We start from the raw sequence: 24,027 nt of genomic DNA, 5'->3' as shown, positions 1-24,027 counted from the left end.
TAAACAGAGATAATATTCCAGTGAACTATTTGGCCCTGCAGGGCTGGAGTTTAGGTTTTCAGAAATTACACAGTTTCAAGATCTTGGAATAACCATTCAGAGCTATTTCAGGTCCATACTTTGGACTGCTGAACTGTCAATCATTTTGACATAGATCTAAGAAGAGAAAACCTGTTCCGTTTTGCAATTCATTGGGATTAAAGGCAATTTCCAGACTTGGTTTGAAGTAGTTTTTTGAGAAATATTCACCTCTTGTGATCATGAATCTTCAGGAAAAGTTGTCAGGCCTAAAAGGACTGGTCTCGCACTCCCACAGCAAGCGCCGCTTTAAAGGCGACCTCACGCTGGACATGATAAGCCCTCCTCTGGGGGACTTCCGCCACACCATGCACGTGGGCCGCGGCGGCGACGTGTTCGGGGACACCTCCTTCCTCAGCAACCACGGTGGCACCGCCAATGGGAACAACGGGGAAACAGATTCCATCTCCTCCCCTGACAACAAGATTGGAGCGTTCTTCTCCAGGACGCTCCGTCACATCAGGAGGGGCTCTGACAACCGATCCACAGGAGGATCCACAGGAGGATCCAAGGATCTGTCGCCGCCACCTCCCGTCCTTTCTCCCATCATCAAGAACGCCATCTCCCTCCCCAGGCTGGATGTGGATATGCCAAATGGGAGTCCCACCGCCAAAGTACTTTTTCCTAGTTCTCAAAGCACGCCAGAGGAGAAGAAAAGCTCCTATGGTGAGTTCCTTTTTTAAATTTTGATTAAATCTTCTATAATCAAACATTTTACATCAACAACTGATTAAACGACTATGTGTGTTAAAGGGGTCAGCCATAGTTACGAACCCAAAAATAATTATTAACTAACTCTCCCTAAGGTTTTGAGAGCTTTTTAGCATCTTTAAACTAGTTTTGGTTTTCCAAAGTTACGGTTTTGGTTCAACAGACCAAAAAGCAAAAATGCTAAAATAAAACCCATGCACGCTACCGTACAACGTTGTTGTTCCACAAGTTCCACAAGATGCATTGTGGGTAGTCTATCAAGGCTCCTGTTGGTCTGTCTTTTACAATATTTTTTTCCCCTCATAATGAATGAAAATTGTTGCTCTTTAACTCTGAGAGATAAAACGCCATCATTGTTTTTGATTGCTGAAAAAGTCCAATACATCTTGACTTGAAATGTCTTGCAATTATGTCATGTCAACTATTTTTCCCCAGTCATTCAAGGATTAAGACAAATGTACCATCAAATCCTTAGTTGCTAAGAGTGTAATTGAATGGCACTGTTGCTGAACAAAGAGAAAATACAAAAGTCAAATGAGTTAACCGGTGTTAATACTGCAGAGAAGTGGGAACCACCTGGAGAGCCGCAGTGAAACTCGTTCATCAGTTGTACCCAGTAATCTAGACAGATTTGACCCAGATGTCCTTATGAATCACCTTGGCTCATAATCAGCAGAGCTCGTACTGATAACAGAGATCCAGACAGAGCTGGTCACAGGCTGTCTGAGAGGCTCAAATAAACAACACACTCACAGCTGATACCTCCTCTTTAGGTGTGTGTGTGTGTGTGTGTGTGTGTGTGTGTGTGTGTGTGTGTGTGTGTGTGTGTGTGTGTGTGTGTGTGTGTGTGTGTGTGTGTTGTTTATGTAGATGTAAGCATTTGGATGCAATGGCATTTTTTTTATCACTAATCACATAATTCACTTTTATAGCGATAACTGGAGCTCCTTCACTCTCCAGTAATTAAGCGTTATGACACATGGATGGAGTCGGCTGGGTTTTCATCGAACCAAATCCTCCATAGACTGGTGCCACTGGTTTCCCCTCTCCTGCCTTCTGGTTAAAGTGTGTTAATCTGGGAAGTCAGGCGCAGTTTTTTTCGGGTGGTACAAAAAAAACTCCAGACTCTGCCCTTTACGGGCTGGCATTGAGAGGTGCTGGGGTAATTTTAGCCGTTTGGGTCATCATGAAGACGGTAGTGTGTGAGTGTGGGACTTGTTAAGTGATCTGGCAGGTTCGGGCAGATGATTCACTGTTCACACAACTTGGCACTTTGCTGGCTGGGGTTTGCTCGCTCGTCATCCTCAAACAGGATGTTCTCCGATGGTGGTACACTGCCCCCTGTTGGAACTGTATGATAAACCATGTGACTCCATAATAATCAGAATATATATTTTGTGTTTGACATAATACATGAGATATATATATATATATATATATATATATATATATATAAATATATATATATATATATATATATATATATAAATATATATATATATATATATAAATATATGTATATATATATATATATATCTATAAATATATATATATATATATATCTATATAGATATATATATAACTTACATCCTACAGAATGTTGTGTATTGACATCTGTCTTCTCCTCAGGTCTTGAGTCTGGTTTCGTCACTCTGCCTCGTCTCTCCCGCTCTGAGCGTCAGCAGCCTTCCATCTCTCTCCCCACTTCCTGCTCCCCTAACATCCACCGCGGCTCTCTGACCGACCCTACTGACGCCATCTTATCCACCTGTTCCGCCTCCATAATGACCTTTGACCCCAAAGCCACCATCAGAGCCTACTCTGACTCCCTTCCCTCCCTCACGTCTTTGGACACCTTCACCTTTGACCTCGGCCCCTCCCTCATGAGCGAGGTGTTCGGCCTGATCGACGGCCACCCGGAGGAGCATGGCCACGCCTGGGAGGGAGAGGAGGCGGGGTCCGCGTGCGGGTTGACCAATGAGGGGTCAGAGATGGACTCGGCTACTATCTCATATGTGGATTCCCTGCTGAGGGAGGACTGCGGGGGCAGGAAGAGCCCGCATGGGGCCGAATGGGAGGAAGAGGAGGTGAACGGAGTCGGGCTTTCTGATAAAATACCCGATGTGGCGATGGGGTCTCCTGAACGAGTGAGGTTGGAGTTAGGGATGGAGAGTGAGCGGTTTCAGTGTGCTGCAGATGTGCTCGCACGCCACTATGGCAGCCACTCAAAGGGACGAAGCAGGATGGAGGTTGCAGATTCAGAGATGATGACCATCAGCCAGCCCAAGAACAAAGTGGCCTACAGTTACATGGACGACGAGGATGAAATCAAAGTCTGAGTGGAGATATTTTGACACTACAAAACTGTCTCTGATGTAGGACTTCTCTGTAATTCAAATCAAATCAATCATCTAAAATCTTGTTGTGGTCAACAAGGCTGACCCTTTCGACAGGATGACCATGAAAACTACAATCCAGTATGCTTCGTATTGTATCCTTTACTTTTATACAATCATGCTTTAAGGATGAACAGTTTTGATGCAGAACTGTCACTGGATGTATCTAAAAGGAATGAAAAACTTGATGCTACACCTTTCCAAGCCCAGCACAGAGAGGGAGAATGTTTTTTTTTTTTTTTGTACGAAAGGTCAAAACTTAAAAAGGATTGAAACAAAGAGGAGGCATGGGATGCGAGGATGTGCCAGAGAATGTAGATGTAGAGATCGTCTCAAAGGAACCGCCAACATTAAACAATGTAGAAGTTACAAAGCCTGTCATTCACTTTATGCTGTAGTAACATAGATTCAATCTTATTACAACCTTTAGGTCTCCTTACAACCTCCTGTTAACTCCTTTCACTCAGGAATACAGTACCAGGAAACAAAAAGGGAAATCAAAGTTCTGGAATCTCAGGCCTCATTAGATTAACCAAACATCTCAGTTAATAAACTACATGGATTGATGGGATATGACATGTAATATTGGTATTTGCTAGGTGCAACTAAAGCTTAACCCTTTAATTATTTTTTTTATGCTGCATTCTATAAAGAGACTCCGTGCACCTTTTATGATTATGAAGTCTGACTCCTGTATACCTTTTATTTTTTTAAGAATTGTCAATTATATGTTCTTTTATACATCTGTACAAGAAGATATTAAGTGACCTCCTATAAATATGTACTTACAGTATGCAGTACCTAGTGCAATTCACATCCATCCATATGCTGCAGTCAATGCCAACTATATATTATAATGATGATAAACAATAAAGCTGTTTCTAATTAGTTTGCAAATGCATTTATGTACATAGTTTCCACAGGTTTAAGGTTTTAATACGGTCGAAAAGAATTTCCCACCCAAAACCCCTTGAATGTAGACCTGAAAGGTGGTTGTTAAACATTTGTTATTTACATTAAACCTCACATGAATTACATTGTTTTTGTATATTTATGAAAACATTCACCCTAAAAACACCTCAAACAAAAATTGGAAGGCGGTTCTGGATGGCTAGATTAATTTATTGAGGAGCTATTATTTTGACCAGAAAGACTTGCTTTCCGGCAATTACTTTGCACTTTGGGAAATGAAGGGCATTGGTACCTGAAGAATAAATAAATGAAGCTAGTTACAGAAACATTTATAGTCCAAACAAAAGTTGCAAGATAAGAGATTCAGAACATGTATATAGAAGCAAATAACTATTTGCTAGATATAGTGGAGCAAAGTTTACCCGGGCAGAGAATAAAGCTGCTCTCTGAACGTGGTAATCCAAGCTTCTTGCTCCGTTGACATAGCTGGGCCGTGCTCTGCGCTGCTCTTGGCGGTTACAGCTGATAAAAACGTCCTGACCGACCAACGGCGTCGGTGTTCTGGCGAGGGGCGTAGCTCCAACCCCACGGTTCTCCCTCAGGTAAACACTGTTCGCTCTTGTCAACACTTTTGGCCCTTGTTTGCATTGTTCGGCTATTAGCACATTAGCTATGAGCCGCTGGCTCAGCTGTTGCCATGTTGAGAGCCGTTGAGAGGCAATCCTAATGCTCTCAATCTCGTATTAAGCACCTTTAAGATGCAATATTCAAAGATAATAAACAACACAGACTGACAATATAGAAAACCTACCATGTCTAAGTAGTAACTTAACAGCAGGGCTGAAAAGCAGTTTTTTGCCACTGTTTCTGGTTGACAGTTTTAAGCCTGTTTCACCCCTGACCACAGCCAGCGTTACTGATAGGTGCGGTTAGAGGTGTACTTAGTTATGGGGTCCAGGAGCACACATGTACATCACTGCAGCAAGATAAAAAAAAAAGTGGAACCACTGGAGGTCAGCAAAGACAAGATTTTCAGGTATGTTAAGTTGCTCTTTAAAGAGCTAGAAAATCCACATGCAGCGTTTCTCTTACTGCGCTAAAGAAGGAACCGCTTTCACCTGTGATGGTGGTGGAAGTGGTGGAGGGCAGTTTGGGGCTTTGAGTCCAGGCTTTTTTGGAGGGGGCTTTTTAACAATGGCCGACTGAACTCGTGGTGCGGGTGTCGGCTGGGTTGCTGTGTTCATCGCGACCGGGGCTGTGGTGGGCGGAGGGGCCTGGAGCTTTGGAGGTACCGAGGGTCTGGTTTTAGAGTACTGAACTGTCAACTGCTCGTTAGTTTGGTGAGCTTTGGTCAGGTTGAAAGATCTCTTTGCTGCAGGGTGAGAAAAAAAAGTGGGATTATAAGGATGCCATCTGAGAGCGAACAGATTAACAAGGGTGGCAAAATATTGCCGTGTAACTGACAGTTTGCTGACTCTACGGCTCTTTAAATTTTAGCATTGCATTCTTTTCGCATAATTGTCCTGTAATTGTCAATGTTTAGGAAAAGTTACATCATTTCCCTTTAAAGAATTTTAGAGACAAATGTGATTACAAAATATGCAACAACTAGATGCAGCAAATACCTCAAAAGAAAATAATCTAAATGTAAAAAATTCAAAAAATGAGCCACTGTCATTTTGTCAGTCTGGATCTGGGATTGTTAGATTTTTTCCCCAGTGTTAAAACAACCACTATTCTGCTTTCAAGTGCAAGGAAGGAAGTTTTAACATTTGTCTGACTGGCTGCTGCTAAAACGTGCGTCCCCCATGCGTGTACATTTTATTTTGTGAGCAAAACAATCCGGAAAAACAAACTACTCAAGTTTGAAAAATCTGTTTTGTAGTCAGACAAAGATATCAGAACGGGAAGACTTACAGTATAAGGGAAAGTATTTCAGCCTCTAGCTTGTGAGTGAGGCAGTTATAACAATGTGAGAGATGACGCATTACCCTGGAGGTTTGTGTTTTGGTCACTGGTATGAGACTTCCTGTTTCCTGTGTACTTTCCGGTTGTTACAACAAGAGCAGTAGATTTATTTTCTCTCTGTCAGCTTGACCCAACAAGCTGCCACTTGGACTTCGTAAGAGGAAACGGGGTAGAAATAAATAATCTATACGGATATGACACAATAGAGATAATATATAAATGATGTGCTTCTGCCCAAAAACAAAAGTGAATGAAGGGGCTGCTGTTTCTGTAGGAAAATAGATTTTGGGCCACTTAAATGGGCACTTCACCAATTCACATAGTTCAGTTGACTTGTCATGAGGAGTACTAAACCAGCCCGTAAGAACAGACGAAATATCTCCTGTGGCTCTAACGAGTCTGAGTAAATGACATTGATGGTGTCATAATTATGTTATACATGGGTTGCAAGATTCAACTTTGTAGTGAACTTGAGTCAATATGTTTGAAACACATGGGTATTTACCAGGCAGGAGGGTTGTAACAAAAAACACAGTTGAATTGCATTATGGGAAATGTAGGAGCCAGTGTTTTTTAAACTTGGCCAGCACTACTAGGAAGTAAAAGTATTGATATATCAGCTTCTGCTCAATGACCCATTATCAGGTTCAATGTTAAAATGCTGGAGTGCCAATATTGTGTTCCTAAACAATTCAGCATCTGAGGTTTGGACAGCCATTGGACACATTGGACTTACGTTTATATGGTGAGGTGATCATCACAAAAGCTCTTGGGGAGTCTGGAGGAGCCTCCAAAATCGACTCCAGTTGGCCTTGATCCGAGCACTGCTTCTCAGTGGGACTCCTGATCTGACTTGGGCTCGCCGCCGATCTCGGTGCTTTAGGAAGTGCTATTGGGCCACAGGCGGCCGAAGTGTTGGTGGCCACGACAGGGCTGGGATCGAGAGAGCATGAGCTGCTGGATGTTGAGCTTTGATGCGTTGGTGCCACTGTGTCAGCAACCGGGTTGGCCCATGTGGAGGTGCCACTGCGACTCAAAGAGCCAGATTTCACCAGGAAGAAGCCGCTGTCCTGAGAAGCTGTGCTGATGGAAAGAAATAGACAAAAATACTGGAATGAACGGCAACTATTTCAAATCATTACCTCTTGCTGCCATTTGGAGCTACTAGTGACATAGCACAATTTGTGAAGACAAAAGAGCGGTACCTGTTATTCTTTGAGAGAGGGAGGTGATAAGAGGAGCAGGAGGAGGCCGTGGATGAGGAGGACGAGACTGTTCTGCTCACTTTCTCCTTTTCTGAGGTCTGAGACTGGGAGACGGGGGCTGGCATGGACACATCAGGGACCTCGGGAAGTTCTGGGATCTCAAAAGAAACAGCTAACCAAAACAAGAAAAAAGCACATAAATAACATTTATGAGTGATACATCAAATATACAGCATTTCATTTAAATTCATTTTTTTCCATTTTAGTTCTGGCCATCTTTCCCATTGGCAATAACATCATTGGACTTTCAGGTGCAGTCAAACATCCAGACACGTTTTAAACAAACTCAAATGTCAGCGAAATGTTTTTGGAAAAGTAACATTTCAACCGAATATAACTCAAACCTAAATATTTATCAGAGTTTACAGACAGACTTCCTGGTTCAACTTTCACTTATTTGCAGTAGTGGTTAGTGTTTCCTGTCCAAGGTGCTTGCTGACTTTTCCCTCCACATAAAGTTGTTCGGATTAGCAGTTTCCAGAGTGCTAAGATTTTTTTTTTTATGTACTTTGCAATAACATTTCACTTTTACACATTTACATTAATATTTGTTTTTAGAAATATAAATTAGAAGAAATAAGTGATACATATAAAAATCCCCACATAAAAAACTGTTTTCTTACAGCCACTTGATGTTGTAGCAATGTGTGGTAATACTGTCTGGTAATGTAAAATAAATACAGGGACATTAAGGTGGCACCTACATCAATATACAATAATGAGCCTTGGTCTTGAAGCGTTCAGATATCATTTTAAAATCTGTATTATTACAGTTTATTGTGTGCTTATAAGGTACATGTTCCTTAAGAAATCTAGGCATTAACAAGGTGCCACAAACTCTTTATGTATTACTAACTAATACATACACAGTTGCACAGAAAGTGGTGTCAATAGGGGCCTACAGCTCCTAGCATTTATTAATCCAGCCGGATGTTTACAAATTGTCCAATCATTTGACTCGTAGCGATGCTGCCATGTTCTTAAATCCCAGCAATGAATTTGAAAAGTACAATGTTATCATATCCAAAAGAAATGATAAAATGCCTAAACTAAAAAACTGAAATCCAAATTGTAATAAACCATAATCGCTTAAAGACCGAATACCGGTCTCCCGTAAAGAGTGTACATCTGTATACCTTCGGGGAAGAGGCTGGAGCTGTACTGAATGAGAGGCTCAATGACCGTCACCACTTGGACTGAAGAAGCTGAGGCCATGTCAAACAGAGCAGCTTCCCTAAAATGGTAAAGACGAAGGACATGTGGGACAGACAAGGGCTCCGACTGCAGAACATGGTGACTTCAACTCTGGTCAAATTTGTCTGATGAAAAATAATGTGTGATGAAAACAGTATCTTTCTCCAACCATGAAGACAAAGTGTTACTGAGGAAAACACGCTGCCCATTTAGGTTTTACTACTGAGAATACAAACATGCACTTCCTGCAATGTGTGCACAATAAAAATAAACTTCACTGCACATCAAGTGTTATAATAAATACTATTAATAAAGCCTAGTCAACCATCTTTCACAGTTCATCTGTTAACAGGATGCTGCGGTTCAGGTCCACGTGACCAGCGGGTCCGGTTGATGAAATATGTCCCAATGCTCGTCGCTTTATAATATTAAGACACAAAGGTGAAGAAAGAGGAAGAGTAGGCAGGATGGAGGAACCTGTGAATGGAGTATGGTAATAGTACATGCAGGGTAAAGACAGAGGGACGATCAGGTCACTACGCACCCTTCAGCTCGTGGCCAGAGCAGGTTGGGCCCCAGGACGATGGCAATGTTGCTGGGTGTCATTTTGTTGACAGCCTGCTGTTCGGACAACAGAGACAAGAACTGGACTAGATACCTGAGGAAACAAACAAGTACTAAAGGGAGGTAGTCCTAGGTGGGTATGTGATTCAGGAGAAAAATAAATGTCCACAATGAGGCGGCCTACACACCTGAGGTTGTTGTAGTTGTCTGGCGGTAGTTTCTTCAGTAGAACTCTGAACTGCTCCACCTTCTCCGCCGGGTCTTTTTCGCTGCGAAGAAAGAGATCTAACTCAACGAAAACGGACTAAATCAGAGTAGAAATGAAAATCATGTAGTGTAGATATTATACACACCCTGCTGCTTTAAACCAGTCAGTGTAGAGTTCAAAGGTCAATAGAGGTTCAGGAAGTTCTCGCAGGTAACTCTTCAAAGCTCCTGTCACAACACATTCAGAGAACCCATTTTGGTGTTAGATTTAAAAATAAAAACACATTATATATACCTTCATATATATATATATATATATATATATATATATATAGAAATGTTAAAATATTGCCATGATATTTGCTGTTTTTCCTCACTGCTGGCAAAAGAAGGGGTTCTTCTCAACTTATGAAGACTTAAATATTACTGTTCTAAAAATTCTCTAGCACACAGGAAATTAAGCATTTAAAATTACTGGAAGTTGCAACAGTGACTGTATTTGGATTAAACACAAACACAGAAGAGGAAGTGGGGAGTTGGAATGAGCCGCGAAAGTCACATTGACTGAACAGATGAGGAAGAGTGCCCACAACAGAAACTCAAACTCGACGAAGAGGAAATCTAATGAAAAAGAAGTTGAAATATCCTTACCGGCCACAGCATGAGGGTCCATGCTGAACTCGCTGTAGTCAACCACCTCATGATCCAAACAAGTCTTCAGCCTCTTCACCACTGAGGCGGCGGCCGCCAGACGGAATAGACCCTGAAGGACGAGGAGGAAGTGGAGGAACAAAACAAAGATGGAGAAAAAGAAGAGATTTAATTGGATGGCAGGGGATAGGCTCAGGCACAGTTAAAACCAGCCATACCCAGAGCAGTGCTTATCAAATACACTTAACAGTCCATTACCAGCCTGATATATAGACACTGCACATAAAAACAGCGTAAAGAAAAATAAAAGGAATTTCCCTCACAGACCCTGTTCTTCTTTCTTTCTGTATTTATAAAGTACATACTGTAGCTAAGAGCCAAACTCTGCAGAGATTACTTCCCTCTTAGCCACGCTAGCTAGCGAGTTAGAAAGATTGGCCATAACATTTTGCCCAGATATTCCTGGTCTCAGGGATAGGTTGTATTTAGGTTGATGATCACTAAATCATCGCGTAGTCTCCTCCTGTCAGTCCTACCTCCTCAATCATGCCCGTTCTCAGCAGCATGTGAACACACTCCTGGATGGGTGCAGCGATTTCTCTGTTGCTTTGAGACAGATGAGAGACCAGAGGCTCCCCGTAGACCCTCTGACTAGAGAGGCTGAGCAGTGGCCCTGCGGAATAAGCACATAGAGGAAATCAGAACAGAAATAGCCCAACGACAGCGCAGCAAACAAACTGGTGCAGACTAACTTCAAACCTTTTTGACTGTGATTCTCTTTGAGCTCGCTGATGTTTTTGTTCAGGAACTCGTGGGAATGTTTGTGATATTCCGCTTGCAGCTCGAGAAGCTTTGGATGGAGAAACAAGAGAGGTACATTTGGTTTCGATTGCGCACTTAGAAGAAAAGAAAAAGGAACAAGCCATCACAACTGCAACTCACACGCATGAAGTAGTTAGAGTAGTCGTCTTCTTTAGTCGCAAAGTGATACAGATCTGCAGAGTACTGGTCCTACAGAGACAGATATACAGAGGGGTCAGAAGTCAAGGCTACCGTACTGATTACATAGGTGCACTCTGCCAAAGGGGTGGATCCTGGCTGCAGCCATTGTGGCTGAAAGATAAAACATTGGTACCTTGATGCTCTCCAACCTTCTCCAAGCTTCTTCCACCTCCTCCCTGAGCCCATCCTGCTTTGCCTGGGGACCAGTGCTGGCCAGGCTCCTGAAACCAAACACACACAGAGAGAGAGAGAGAGAGAGAGAGAGAGAGAGAGAGAGAGAGAGAGAGAGAGAGAGAGAAATGAGTATGATTTGTATCCGCTACTCTGTTGATGGATAAACTGTCACATGGTGACGTTGTAACTCACCTGGTTCTTGCGTTGTTCCAGTCTGTCGTGAGCTTTGCAAACTGCTTCTTGTTCTTGAGAATCTCGGGTAAATCATCCTGGAAGGGGAAGAAAACATTGAGCGGAAAAACTCAATTTGAATTGAATGGTTCAAAAGCTATTTAATATCAATGTTTTATATTTTGTCGTTTCGTTGACTCAGGCATTGACTCGTGTGCCTACTTTACACTTCTCGATGAATACAATATGGGAAAAAAAGAACAAAAACACCGGATCAATCCAATTCAATCCAATACCGCCATCCGTTTGTGTATGTTCTGATACAGATGTAGTGCAGCTGTCATCACACCTGCATGCACACAGGATGCTTCACAATAACTTTCTAGTTGGTACAAGACACTCACCTCGCTGAGCTTGTTGAGCGGCTCCAGCACTTCCTTCTCCACCTTCATCTCAAAGTCTGCCAGCATGCTGGCCAGCATCTTCTCCATGAAACAGCACATCTCCAACACCCTCCTGCCCCCTCACACACACACACACACACACACACACACACACACACACACATACACACAGTCAACTCCTGTCTTATATCAGATGGATGTCACAAGTAAAAACTATCAAAAACGAATTTACATTTTACTCTAGAGACTAAAGAAACAAAAACTAAAGAATCCTCTTTCTTTTTCATTCAGAACTGAAAATTGAAGTCATGAGGGTTTCACATGACATCAGCCAACACTGCTATCAGTCAAGAGTTCAGGTTCATGGAGGGAGGAGGATGAAGGATGGACGTCACCTGATCGAGGACTCTGCATCAAAGTCTTTGAGGCTCTCAGCCATGCTGACGGACAGCAGCATCAGAGGCAGCTTTTTCTGTGGAGACAGAAGCAGACGAAACACCTCTCAGTAGCCACTCCAATGTTTTCGGACGTGTCCGTGTGGCTGCAGTTGTTGTGGTACCATTCGTTTTCCAGCCTCCAGGCCCGTCTGACTGTGCATGCAGCCCTGCAGCTTCTTGTGCAGGACCTGAGCCGCCTTCTTAGCCGGTTCCACCCGCTGCTCCACCTTCAGGCAGAGATACACACGCGATGAGCCGTTAATCCTGTCCTCTTTTTTTTATAACGTCAATGATTGATGTCAGACTGAAAACAAGTTCATTCACAGTAGAATGTTCTCTTTTTCTCACCACGACCAGGTCCTCAGGTAGAAGTTCAGTTGCATCTTGTGACCTGCAGAAAGTGTATGTTGAGTTGGTTAGTGAATATATGTAAACGACCCTGATGCAAAAAACAACTTTGATTCTCAAAAATCATTTTATTCACCAACTCTCGGCAAGAAAACCAAAAAGCATACCTCCCACAATGTAAAATATGTGTATATTCTCCGTCATGAAATAAGTGTCATTTAATAAGAACACGTTGTTGCCTAATGATCTTATTTAAGATTAATTTAAAATGGAATATACAAAAAATAAAGTGATACAAATTTTCAAAAGTTGTAACTGCACATGATGGTGAAGAATAACAACGGTTTTCACACAAAGTACGAATGCTTTCTTTATTTGAATCCCCATGAAAAAAAATGAAACTACTGTGCTGCTTTCAAGTGCTGGTGGGACAGTTTGAGACACAATACTTTATTGATGCCCTTAATCAAATGAGAGTCAAATTAAACCACTGCAGGGACTTTGCAGTTTGACTTTCAAGTACACCTCTTCTGCTTGGAGGTCTCAATATATCTGCTGTCGGATAAATTGGAACATTTTGAGGCCTGACCGACAAGTGAGCATGAAGCCAGCAACCTAAACCTGGAGTGTAATGGGCAGCTGCTGCGGTTGAGTTCAGTACCACAACAACTCTGCTGCGACACACGGGATGTTTAGCCTGACATCTTCTTGTCACTTTCTTCTTGCAGAGAAGGCTGTTTCACCTTCTCTGCAAGCTCTGAGAACATCAAGCTGGTGTCACACCAAAAGGAAGCCCAACCCAGTTGTCAAAGAGGTCAGAGGAGCTTTAAGCAACACCTCAAGGGTTTCGTTGCTTATTTGTTCCAGTGAGCACCTGATGTTTCAAAACAAAAGAAGAAGAATTCCCCACTTTGACTTCCTTTTTTTTTTCTTTTTCTAATCTACAACTCTCATTTCAACTTTTCTTTCTGAGGCGTAAAAAATCAAATGATTGCACAGAATAGAGTTGAATTACACCAGAGCATGTGAGCAGATGTGTTGCATGCTTTATAAGGAAAGTATAAGTGTGTGTGTGTGTGTGTTTGTGTCTGCAGAGGTGTGTATGTTTAGACTAATAGTGTTGTTCAGCGCCGATTACTCACTGATTTATCAGAATAAATGTGTTGTCAAACTTAAAACTCTTCTATTCATACATTACATACAAATACTTTGAGTGGGTGCACGTGTTTTATTTTTTTTAATGTTTGTACTCGCCCCAGCCAGTACAAACTGTGAACTGGGTGCTGCTGTGGTAAGTGAAGCCCACGCTGCACTGCTGCAGATGCACGCTGTGTAGGTCTATTATTAAGTGCGTCAGAGGTAGAGACAGCATCTCACTCCCACACACACACACACACACACCTTTAGTCCTGCTTCTAGCAAGTTGTACCAAGAAAAACAGGGTGTACATGTGTGAATCGGTCAGCCATCGTTTACAAACTCTCAGGCACACCAGGTCAGAGGTGCTCAGCCACATGGAAACAAAGTGTCATCTGTTGATGAGGAAATTGCTGATATTTAAAATTTCTAAAAGTTGCTTTCTATTGTTACAATGTTTTGTTTCAAATTCAACAATTCATCAAAGCCCAATATTGTGCTGAAATGAAAACCCTCTCCGGTATGGCAGGCAATGATGCACAGGATCTCCTATGGGCTTAGCGAAAGTCCATAAAGTTTTCTGGATTTGAGGAAAAATTAAAACGAGCCTTCAAAGTTTTTATAACTGAAATGATCCATCCCTGTATAAACAGGCAAAGCCACCGCAGCTGGCGAGTGACCGTTAGGGGAAGAGGGTAAATGAAAAAACAAAGTGGAAGAGTCGTGACGGCAGCCAAGCTAACTGTTGTCTGTTTTACAACTAAATCTATGTAGAGTCTGATGACATTAGTCACCATAAGCTACCGGCTGTACAGGACCAAGTAACGAGCAGAAGCAACACCTCTAAGCGTTGCTTATGAATTCAACTCTGTATTTATAGGAGGAGGATTGTGTTATTCCTTCTATTAATAGTTACAAAGTGAAACTTTGAAAACACCAAGAAGTTAAAATCCTATCCTACACTTTTGGGTTCATACAGACTCTTGAGAGCCCTCAAGTTCAGTGTGCATGAGCCTTGATGTGCTTACAACAGTTTCAATGCAACATATTTGACAACAAACCAGAGGAGATGAGTATCACAGTCAAGCACTTACTTTGTCGAAGAGCCAAACTGCTTCAGGATGCTCAGGGACTGCCGGAGCATGCTGGCTGTGGAGTCCGACACTGCTTTTCCTACCTGGCTTCCTCGGGGCCCCTCAAGATATCCTGCTGCAGAGACTGTTACTTCATATCAGGGAGAGAAGGTGCACACGTTGTTGCCTTTGTGCGCGCAGTTTTCCTTCTGGTTTCAGGAGGGTGCTCTTAAATCACATCGAACACAAGTCAGTGAATGAGGAAGTTGCACAGATGAGGTGTCTGTGAGGGGGAAGAGAGATTTGACTGTCACACTATGATTTCAAAGTGATCCAATAACGACACTCCACTACTGCTGTGTATTCAGTGGGTTATCTGGTTTTATAGAGCTGGGCACAACATTATTACTATGCAGTTTTCCAGACAAAAAACAAAAAGAGTGATAAATCTATATGTAATAATCCTGAATGGTAATAAGACAGACTTACATCTCATTAGAGTGACACGTACGCTTTAGAAACATACCTCTGGCAGGCAGTGGTTAGGACATACTTCTGTAAATGCAAACAGTGTGTGCTAAAGAATTAAAAGGATGTGAAAAGGCCAAAAGAGGAAACTGTCAATGCTGCCGTTTGTGGCCATTTCTTTCTTTTTTTCAGTCAGTTTAAAACATATTTGTATTTAATTGTAGCTTTCTGAGTGAACAAAGGCATACACTAGGCTTTCAGCACATCCAGTAGAGTATTTGATCCACATATCACTGTGCATATTATAGGATATGGGACTAATCAATCAAAAAACAGCTATTAAAATGAAGAATGAAATCGCATTTATAGCAGAATAGCAACAAAGAAAAAGTCCTTGTTAAACTTCAACTTTCTGTTTGTAATCCAGTTACACATCCAGGATGTGATGGGAGGAGCTCACCTGCACACCAGTACAGGCTGAGTCATGGCTCCACAGATGTATGAGGGAAATCATCATGAGTGCTTCTGTAGCAGTCTCTGGTTTCTGGTAAAATGGCATCCGACCTCAAGTCCACCGCATTGCTGAATGTCATCCTCTCGTTAGATGTTGGCACTTCGCAGTGCATCAAGAGCTGCACACAGATGTTCAGGTGGAGGCTGCAACTTAACCCGGGCGCCTGTCAGATGCTGCAGTCTAGTGGTGGCAACAGCTAAATGCAGACATTTTTGCTTATTTTTGTTTGGACCCAGGATTTGTTCATATCGTGTTAGTACCCAATAATTTCTTGGATTCACCATTGTTTTCTGTTTTTCTTAGCTTCTCATAGGTCAGAGGAAAATAATACAAGCAGTCAAGAGCACTTTTTTTTTTTTAAACCTGTTGGATACAAGATTAAAATGTGAGAAAGATAAAAAAAATTAAAAAATCAGGACCATCACATAATCAAATTTAAATGACGTTTTAAGTTCTTGTTTTTACAGCCTCTTTTTGGTGGCATCACCCCCAATTCTAGGTTATTATATTGTGTTTATGGGGCGTTACCTGTGCCAATAAACAATCGGCAGTGCACCCCTCCAATTTAAGATCTAGTGGGATTATTCCTTCAGCACATCTGGGTAAGAGCAGATTTGTAAAGTTAAGAACATTTGGTGCATCTGGAGTTGACCACATAAATATTTAATATAATGTTGCTGCATGAGATGTCATACTGGTTAGTTTTTTGGAATGAGAATAGTTTTTGGATCCAACAACTAAACTTCTGCAATATTCAGCGTTATTAATCTGCATCCGTTGCATTCACTTTGTGTCAAAACAACTTGTTTGAATAACCCCCCCAAAAAATACAAATTCCAGCTTTAGGAGAGAATCTGAAAAAGTCATTTTATCTATTAATGAACTTCAAATACAATATGGAAAACTTGAGAAATTCGTTTTTCCCCCCCTGTGGCTAGATTGCTCACAGTTTAGGGTTTTCAACGGTTTGTTCTTTAAGCCGTTTCCATGTTATAGGGAACACCGTTTTCCTGATCAGTGCATTTCCAAATTCTCCACACACTAAATTACCAGTTTATCATGTACACCTGTGCAGACTAAACATTACAAATGCCTTGCAGTAAAACCGCTCTCTGCGAAGCTTATTTTGCGTTTTAAGTTGACTTTCTGTGGTCATTTTGGAAATGTACTAGGGGTGATGATGTAAAGGATTCAATTAGACTCTAAGTGTACCTAATAAACTAACTCAGTGTAGGTTCTTTGTAGGACTTTAATCACAGGAGAAAGACAGTGAACGGGTCTTGTGTAAACTTTGTAAAGGCAACAAAAGATCACAATCCCTCCTATAGAACCACAGAGGACCCCAACAGAAAGAAGGCAGGCCACAGTTACTGAGGCTGTTTGGGACAACGCTTTCCAACACGGATGTTCAACAACTTAAAAATGCTTATTAAAGGCAATTCAAGTAATATTCCATGTGCTCTGAGCAAAGGATTACAAAACCCATTCTGAAACACTTTTGAACTGACAGCAATAAGATGATTCAAGTGAGCAAAGTGTAAATTTGGAGAAAAGATCCATGAAAATGCAAAATATACTAAATATGTTCTAGATGTGTTGTGATAGAAGGACAAATTAGTTTAACTGTAAATTTCCAATTGAAAAAAGGTGATAAAAGAAAATGGCAAAAAACACCAGGAGGCGTGCGAAGAAAGATATTCGTGTTTGGATGCTGCAGGAAAATAAAAAACTCAAATCTTTAGAAAATTATACCAATGTTTTGTGCAAAATATCCACAAATACTACATTACATTGTATAATTCGTATATATCATTATCCTCTGAATAGTGTTCTTTTTCTCCATCTTACCTGATTTGTAAGAAGGCAAATCAGTGACAGATGGAGAAAAATAACACTATTCAGAAGATAAAATGATATATAAGAATTATACGCTTACTTTAAAAGCTTATCAATCATTAAGTAAACTTGTATTAGGTAACTGTGTACAAATGTTTGAGTCAATGGAAAGAAATGGAAATAACTTCAGCAGCTTCAGAATTAAAATCCTGGTGGGTAGGGAGAGTAAAGAGGCAGTGAAGCACTTGGAAAGCCTGCGACTGTCTCTTCTTGAGGAAGAAAACTAGAGGCATCTCAAATGTTGCATTCCTCTTCAGCTCACTTCGATCCACCTGTTTTCCCCGTCCTGACCACACTGTTACGGAAGACCCACGCCCCTCTGATTTGAAATGAGGGACAGGAGTTCAGGATCACCCCTGATCTGATGCCACTCGTATTGGTCCCCCTCCCTGTTGTCCTCCTCCAGATCTCCTCTCTCCATCCTTCTGAGACTGAAGTGCATATTGAAACTTTCAGATGGAGGACTAGCGCTTTGCTTTGGCATCATCATCTTTATCTGATAAAAACATAGGAAGCAAAACAGAATAGTGTAAGGCTCCAAACAACATGTGTAACACACAAGCGAACAAGGGCTCTGTGAATCCTAAAGTCTGCTGTTGGAAATTATAGTAAGAGACACTATGTTGCAACACCCAGAAGTGGCCACAATGTTGATCAATCAACTGTTACTAACTAGCCTCGTACAGTCTCGCCACCTTTTGAATATTGTTCCATTATCGTGGACACGTGAGGACCATTGTCTCGGCCAACTAATGTCATGTTGAACGTAATCTTGTCAAATCGCCCAAGCTTAAATTTAAACACACCTGCATTTTCTGGCCTCACATGCCACGACACAGTAAACATCCAGTACACGTACAAACAAAACTTAACAAATCCTCAAGCTCCACAATCGGTAGCTTTTCGCATTGGTGCTCACCTTACTGGTGACTTAAAGCAGCATGATTAGATCGGTGTCCTTTACCTCATGTCTTATTGCCTGTATCCACATTTGTCTTCTTAAAGGCTCACTTTTTTGGCTTATAAAAGCTTTGGCTTTTTTTCTTCTGCTTGCTAGCAAACCAATGTGAAAAGAAGGTACCTTCACACAATGCAAAGTCAATAGAGAGCGATTAATTGTTTTCCCCTATGGTGTGGGCAGGATTTATTGGGCTCTGTTTCTATGCAACATGCTGATTAAAAGAACAAGTTCCACTTTTAGTCCACAAAGTTTTAACTTTACGGAACTGGTCGGTATGTCAATTGTTGCGTTTTCTCACCTTTCTTGAGATCGTCTCTCTTCTTGGCAGCATCCTCCCTCTGTTTCTTGATGATGGCCAGTCGGGCTAAGTCAGCCCTGGCCTGCTCAGTCTTCCCCTCAAGATGTAGCTTCATGTAGCGTTCCTTTGATTTCTGCTTCTCTATCTCCTCTCTGACAGAGAGCAGAAGGGCATAGACACAAGATACAATAATACTCATCAAGATAAAATGCCTGATACCAACAACATTGTACATTTTCAGAAGCCAAACAAAAAAAAGGCAATGAACACAAACATTTATTTTCTGAGTGCCACCTACCGTTCCCTGCGAGACAGCTCTCTGGGAGCAGTGACGTCTACCTCGGCCACCTTCTTGCTCTTCTGAGACACACGGTTGGGATTTTCAATCTCGATAATCCCCTCCACCCCACTCCTTTTTCTGGACTGCGTGCAAAAAGAAACACCTTTTTAACATTCATGAGACAGGAAACCATCATTACAGAGCTTGTAAGTTATGGCAGAGGCTGATAAACTTGTTCGTCTACGTCCTACTTAACATAGACATTGTTTGGGTGTAGTTGCGTCCTTCAAAAACACATTTACAGACACATTTTATTGTTCAATGTGCATTTTCTTATTCCCTTTGGCCTCCCTCTGGCAAAAGCAAACAATGGTACAGAAGAATATCGACAATGATAATAGAATTTAAGCTTAAATGCATTTGAGCAAGATTGGATGTGGTGCAAGTCCTTCAACCCCACCAAGTAGTTTCCCTTCAGTCAACATTATACCCCTTCCCTCACTCACATCGTTTTCGTCATCACTGCTGCTCTCTTCATCAGAGTCTGCAGAGTCCACCTTCTCTGCATTAGGATTTTCTTCCTGTTAATATAGACATTCAATCACAACAGGCCTTGATTAAAGGTAACTATTATGTCTGCAACAAAGATCGTTCACTCACCAACTCTTTCTGCGCTTTCATCTGTCTGTCAATCTCCTCTGGGTTGCTAAATTGCTTCCCTCTGCCCTTGTGGCCCCTTTTTCCTGTAAACACAGATGTAGTTACTAGAAAATCAGCTGTATCAGTTTGTCATTCAACAAGGGTTAGGATTAGCAAACTACAAAGCTTGCTGAATCATTTTCAGGACAGGGACAGTTGCACTCAACAGTTACAAATTTACAATGACATATGACTATATGTGGCCTTGATAAATACTGCCTTGGTGACGCTTGTTGTTGAAATTTGAGCGGCCTGTGCTAGATAGACACCATGCCAATTTCGTCAGTCAGAGGGTGATGTAATATTGGATGGCGTTATGTGGCGCAGGTATAGCTGTTTGTATGTACAGCCTCGGTAGCTTTTGTGGACACACCACTCTCCAACCACCTCTGAATCGCAGATATCAAGACAAATCAAACTTGGAGTTAGAGTTTATTTAAGATCTCGTGCTGCTGTAGAGTGTGAAAAGGGAGCGAGTATGTGTGTGGTGGGAGATGAGTCACACACATGATGCTTACCGAGGGCCAGCTACGCCGGCAAATGTCATGGCTAGTGAGATAGATAACGCTTATACAGAGATCGAGAACATTTTAACAAAAGACTTGTGAACGGCTCTGTTTATGGTAACAACCGGCATCTACTGGGAATTAAAATAAACAATAACACTATGTTTACACTGTGTTAGCGGTCTCCTGTGCACATGGTAACAATGGCAGTCACACACATATGGTCAAAAAGCGAAGCATTCAAACCCTTTAGATACCGATTTTCCCAACAAGTGTTCATGTGCAGACATTAGCTTCTCGCTGTTGGGATACGCCACGTCCTCTCTGAACCGTTTAAACCCGCATACACACCATGCTAACAGCTAGCGTTAAGCATGTGAGAGTTCATACTTGAGCTAACAAGTCGCTAGCTACAATTAGCTTGCTAAAAATTAGCATGTCACATTTCCGTTAATAATACTTACCGCCCCGAGGCATTATTAAAAGTCAAGTGTATACAAATGAAGTCCTCTTCTGTATCGCTGAATAATCTGACAGTTGTACAAGCCAAGCCGGCGGGTTGAAGTGCTGAAAGTAGAGGCTAGACACGACTTCGTCTCTCCCGCTGTCGGAAGCACAACCGTCGAAACGCTGCAATAACTGCAACCGCCTGCGCATGCGCAGTTAGAACCATTAAACCAATCGGAGCGAAGAGCACTTGACTGACATGCCCATCTACCAATTAGGCCTCTAATGAAACTAATGTAACGCTTTACCAGAATATGATCAATTACAGATCTACTTTAAGAAAAGAAAAAAAACTAATTTTGTAATTATATCTTACACAAATATTGAAATTCCAAACTACATTTCACTAAGAATTGTAATATAATTACACCATAGTATTGTAAATATTACTATGCACCAGAAATATTGGCGATGACGAAGAATAACTATATAAATAATACTATAAAATAAACTATCCTGGTTCATAAAAAATTAAATAAGTGCATACATTACACGGTCATGATCTCATAACGATGATCTAGGATTTTGATCACAAAAAAACATGCTCAAGCATTTGTGTCTACCTTCTGTTCCATAGGTCAAAAATAACATTTGTAATTACTCTGATTATCTATACAAGAGCAGGCAACATTACTATTTTGTGGAATTCAGATTTAGAAGGTAATCTAAAAACAACAACCTGTGAATGACAATAATGCCACACTCTGTGATGGATTTTACTTTTAATCTGAATAGAAAATACAATAAATACAAAAAATGTTGGCCAGTACTTGCCATACAGATGTAGAAATGATGCTGCGTCTTGAACAAAGTTCACAGTTGTTTCAGATTTACAGTTACAAATGTAGAACAGAATAAATAAAAGTAGACAAAACATCTGTTTAAGGAGTACCTGCTTTTCCAATTAAATACAAGCAAGGCCAAACCTACAAAAATCAGAATTATGCAAAAAATCTGTACGTACAAGCAAAAAACCAAAACTGCTTTTTTTTTTATATATATATATATATATATATATATATATATATCTCAACACACTTCAAGTTCTCTGATATTGAAGAACATTTCTTGTGATGAAGGCATCAGATCGGATTTGTCATTTCTTCCTTCGATGTTGAGTCTTTATATCTTCCACTTCTTTTTCTATCAGGTGGTACTCCACAGTAGTCTCTGTCAGCTATAAGGAAAATATGAAATAGCAGTTATTGAAAAGATTTGGTAAGAGAGTAAATTACACCAACCATTGGACTGGTAATTAAGGGTATGATCAAAATGTATTGAGCAAGCCGTTTTTCTAAATCTATGCAGTGTTAAATGATCTAAACTGATGAAAAGTATGGATATAGAGCCTGAGGGTGATCATATCCATTTGCACATTCATACATAACAAACACAGATTTATCCAAGATCACTGCATCCGTCTGAAAAGGTTATGAGGAGGACGCCAAAATAAACTTTCCTAGTACTTTCATATAGCATATTTAATGTTATTGATAATGGAAGGGCAAGATAAAAGCTGCTCAGTTCTTACCATGTCCAAGAGAATTTCAATTTTAAGTTTCAGGTGGTTGTTCTCTTCTTCCAGCTGGACATTTTTTTTCCTAAGCCGCTGCAATTCCCTACCAGAACCATTTCCACCAGATTCTGGTTCAACAACACAGAAAAAAAGTAAGGATTAATATTGCTTTGGCTATTCAGGGGCCAACAGTGATCAATCAGCAAGAAACGGGTATGTTATCTGCACTTAAACTGTGGAAGTAGCCACTACAATGGTCTGTATTCTTCATTATTATCAGACTCATTACCTGATATCCACTGCCCCTCTTCAAATTTCCAACTCTGACCTCCAAGGTTCATCACAGGAGGTCCATACTCAAGGCCCAGTTCTATTTCTCTCGTTGAACGATCCAACTGAAACAGACGAGGGGGTAAAAACAACAGATCAGTCTGCATGCAATTACAATGCCGATCTCCAGCCCGTTGAGCACAATCAAATTCTGAGCGGTTAACCCCTTTACATGTGTTCATTCCCTCTGGATATCCTCTTTACTTATTCAGTCAGCAGTGGAACTAAAACAGTGTCTTCAGCGTTAGTTTGGCGTTAACACGATTCTCTCCACTCACCGTGTGAAGGCTGGACAGAGACGCAGATTTTCGAGGTGGAATCTTCTTCGGACTGAATGTGTTTCCAAAGAGCGGCATCTTTAGTGATTTCTTCAGGTCCTGTATAAAAGACGGACACCAACAGCAGCATTAGCAGCTGTATTGTAAGAGCCAGAGCTGTGTTTATCGTTGCTATCGCTACATTACCGAGCTAACGCTAATGCTAGGTGGCTAACACTCGCTAGCTACTCATAACGTTACCTGACATTTAATTGAAATTGCCTCACAGGTGGGTTACTGGTTGTTCTTTCACTGCGAGTAGATATCGTATATATTTACCTCCATACAGGCTATTTATTTAGCTAAACCATTAACGCGATGGTTGATCTCTCTTTCCTCTCCAAACAAAACCATACTTGCTACTGCGCAGGTGTGAAAGTTCCATTTGTCTAAAGTAGACACTTAATTCCTGAACGGCGTTAATATCAAGTAGTTGGGATAGATTTGCCAACACACGCAAGTTTGCAACATTTAAAATGTAACTCGTTGTTTGAATGTTTTATCTAGGGCTTTGTATGCATATTTAAATGGTTAAAGTCAAATTAGGATAACATAAATACCCCTATTTAGGCGAGCTAATGGAACCATCCATAGAACCTAAGCGCATAACAATGGTGAGCGCATATGTGTCTTCCCAAGCATTTTGTCCCCGAAATTACTACAATTGTTGATAAAGTGTTATGTCATGGGCTCAGCTTGTCAAATGGGAGTTTTTAAGCGTGACAAAATGCAAACTATAATCGAAATCGGGTTGAATTGTGTCCTGGTATAAAATATTTTGACCCCGCCCCTTGAACATAGTGCCCCAGTGGCCTAATGGATAAGGCACTGGCCTCCTAAGCCAGGGATTGTGGGTTCGAGTCCCATCTGGGGTGGTTGCTTTTTCTGGGGAAAGTGGATGCAGTCATGGTGCATGAAATAATCTTGACGAAATGCAATTAAAAGAAGCAGCAACCGAAACCAACGCTTTATGGGCTCCCTGGAAATTACGCTACATCAACGTCGCTCTCAAGCAAATAGACATAATAGCACAGTTTACTTAT

At 41.2% G+C, this 24,027-nt stretch overlaps 4 protein-coding genes across 6 annotated transcripts; 1 reads left to right on the top strand and 3 right to left on the bottom strand.

The window, feature by feature from the left end:
* Positions 1–260: 260 nt before the first annotated feature.
* On the top strand, positions 261–4,220 carry cdc42ep1a (CDC42 effector protein (Rho GTPase binding) 1a; the record flags this gene model as incomplete). The annotated part of the gene is made up of 2 exons (XM_079214073.1): positions 261–744; positions 2,419–4,220. 2 exons carry the CDS (start codon positions 261–263, stop codon positions 3,126–3,128), a joined length of 1,194 nt encoding a protein of 397 aa, XP_079070199.1. The 3' UTR covers positions 3,129–4,220.
* A 965-nt stretch (positions 4,221–5,185) lies between these two features.
* sh3bp1 (SH3-domain binding protein 1) lies at positions 5,186–14,842 on the bottom strand (the record flags this gene model as incomplete). The annotated part of the gene is made up of 18 exons (XM_079214306.1): positions 14,714–14,842; positions 12,483–12,525; positions 12,257–12,361; positions 12,093–12,169; positions 11,698–11,809; positions 11,315–11,391; positions 11,082–11,169; positions 10,889–10,957; positions 10,706–10,796; positions 10,483–10,619; positions 9,947–10,058; positions 9,442–9,523; positions 9,277–9,357; positions 9,069–9,182; positions 8,467–8,564; positions 7,271–7,442; positions 6,802–7,148; positions 5,186–5,469 (listed from the first exon to the last, which is right to left on the bottom strand). Exons 1-18 carry the CDS (start codon positions 14,761–14,763, stop codon positions 5,186–5,188), a joined length of 2,139 nt encoding a protein of 712 aa, XP_079070432.1. The 5' UTR covers positions 14,764–14,842.
* A 1,688-nt stretch (positions 14,843–16,530) lies between these two features.
* pdap1a (pdgfa associated protein 1a) lies at positions 16,531–20,928 on the bottom strand. The gene is made up of 6 exons (XM_079237667.1): positions 20,779–20,928; positions 19,770–19,852; positions 19,616–19,690; positions 19,128–19,252; positions 18,830–18,981; positions 16,531–18,066 (listed from the first exon to the last, which is right to left on the bottom strand). Exons 1-6 carry the CDS (start codon positions 20,789–20,791, stop codon positions 18,035–18,037), a joined length of 480 nt encoding a protein of 159 aa, XP_079093793.1. The 5' UTR covers positions 20,792–20,928; the 3' UTR covers positions 16,531–18,034.
* Positions 20,929–21,538: 610 nt separating this feature from the next.
* On the bottom strand, positions 21,539–23,323 carry cby1 (chibby 1, beta catenin antagonist). 3 transcript variants are annotated; one of them, XM_079213985.1, is made up of 5 exons: positions 23,186–23,323; positions 22,946–23,044; positions 22,627–22,732; positions 22,353–22,465; positions 21,539–21,998 (listed from the first exon to the last, which is right to left on the bottom strand). In XM_079213985.1, exons 2-5 carry the CDS (start codon positions 23,021–23,023, stop codon positions 21,918–21,920), a joined length of 378 nt encoding a protein of 125 aa, XP_079070111.1. In that variant the 5' UTR covers positions 23,024–23,044; positions 23,186–23,323; the 3' UTR covers positions 21,539–21,917. The 3 variants fall into 3 exon arrangements, with proteins under 3 accessions (XP_079070111.1, XP_079070110.1, XP_079070112.1); XM_079213984.1 differs by having other exon boundaries at positions 23,264–23,323; XM_079213986.1 differs by having other exon boundaries at positions 23,212–23,313.
* Positions 23,324–24,027: the final 704 nt, after the last annotated feature.

Source organism: Taurulus bubalis (genome assembly GCF_910589615.1).
Source record: "Taurulus bubalis genome assembly, chromosome: 2".
Taxonomy (NCBI): Eukaryota; Metazoa; Chordata; class Actinopteri; order Perciformes; family Cottidae; genus Taurulus; species Taurulus bubalis.
The sequence above is the reverse complement of the archived record's forward strand: the minus strand, read 5'-3'. Positions and strand labels throughout refer to the sequence as shown.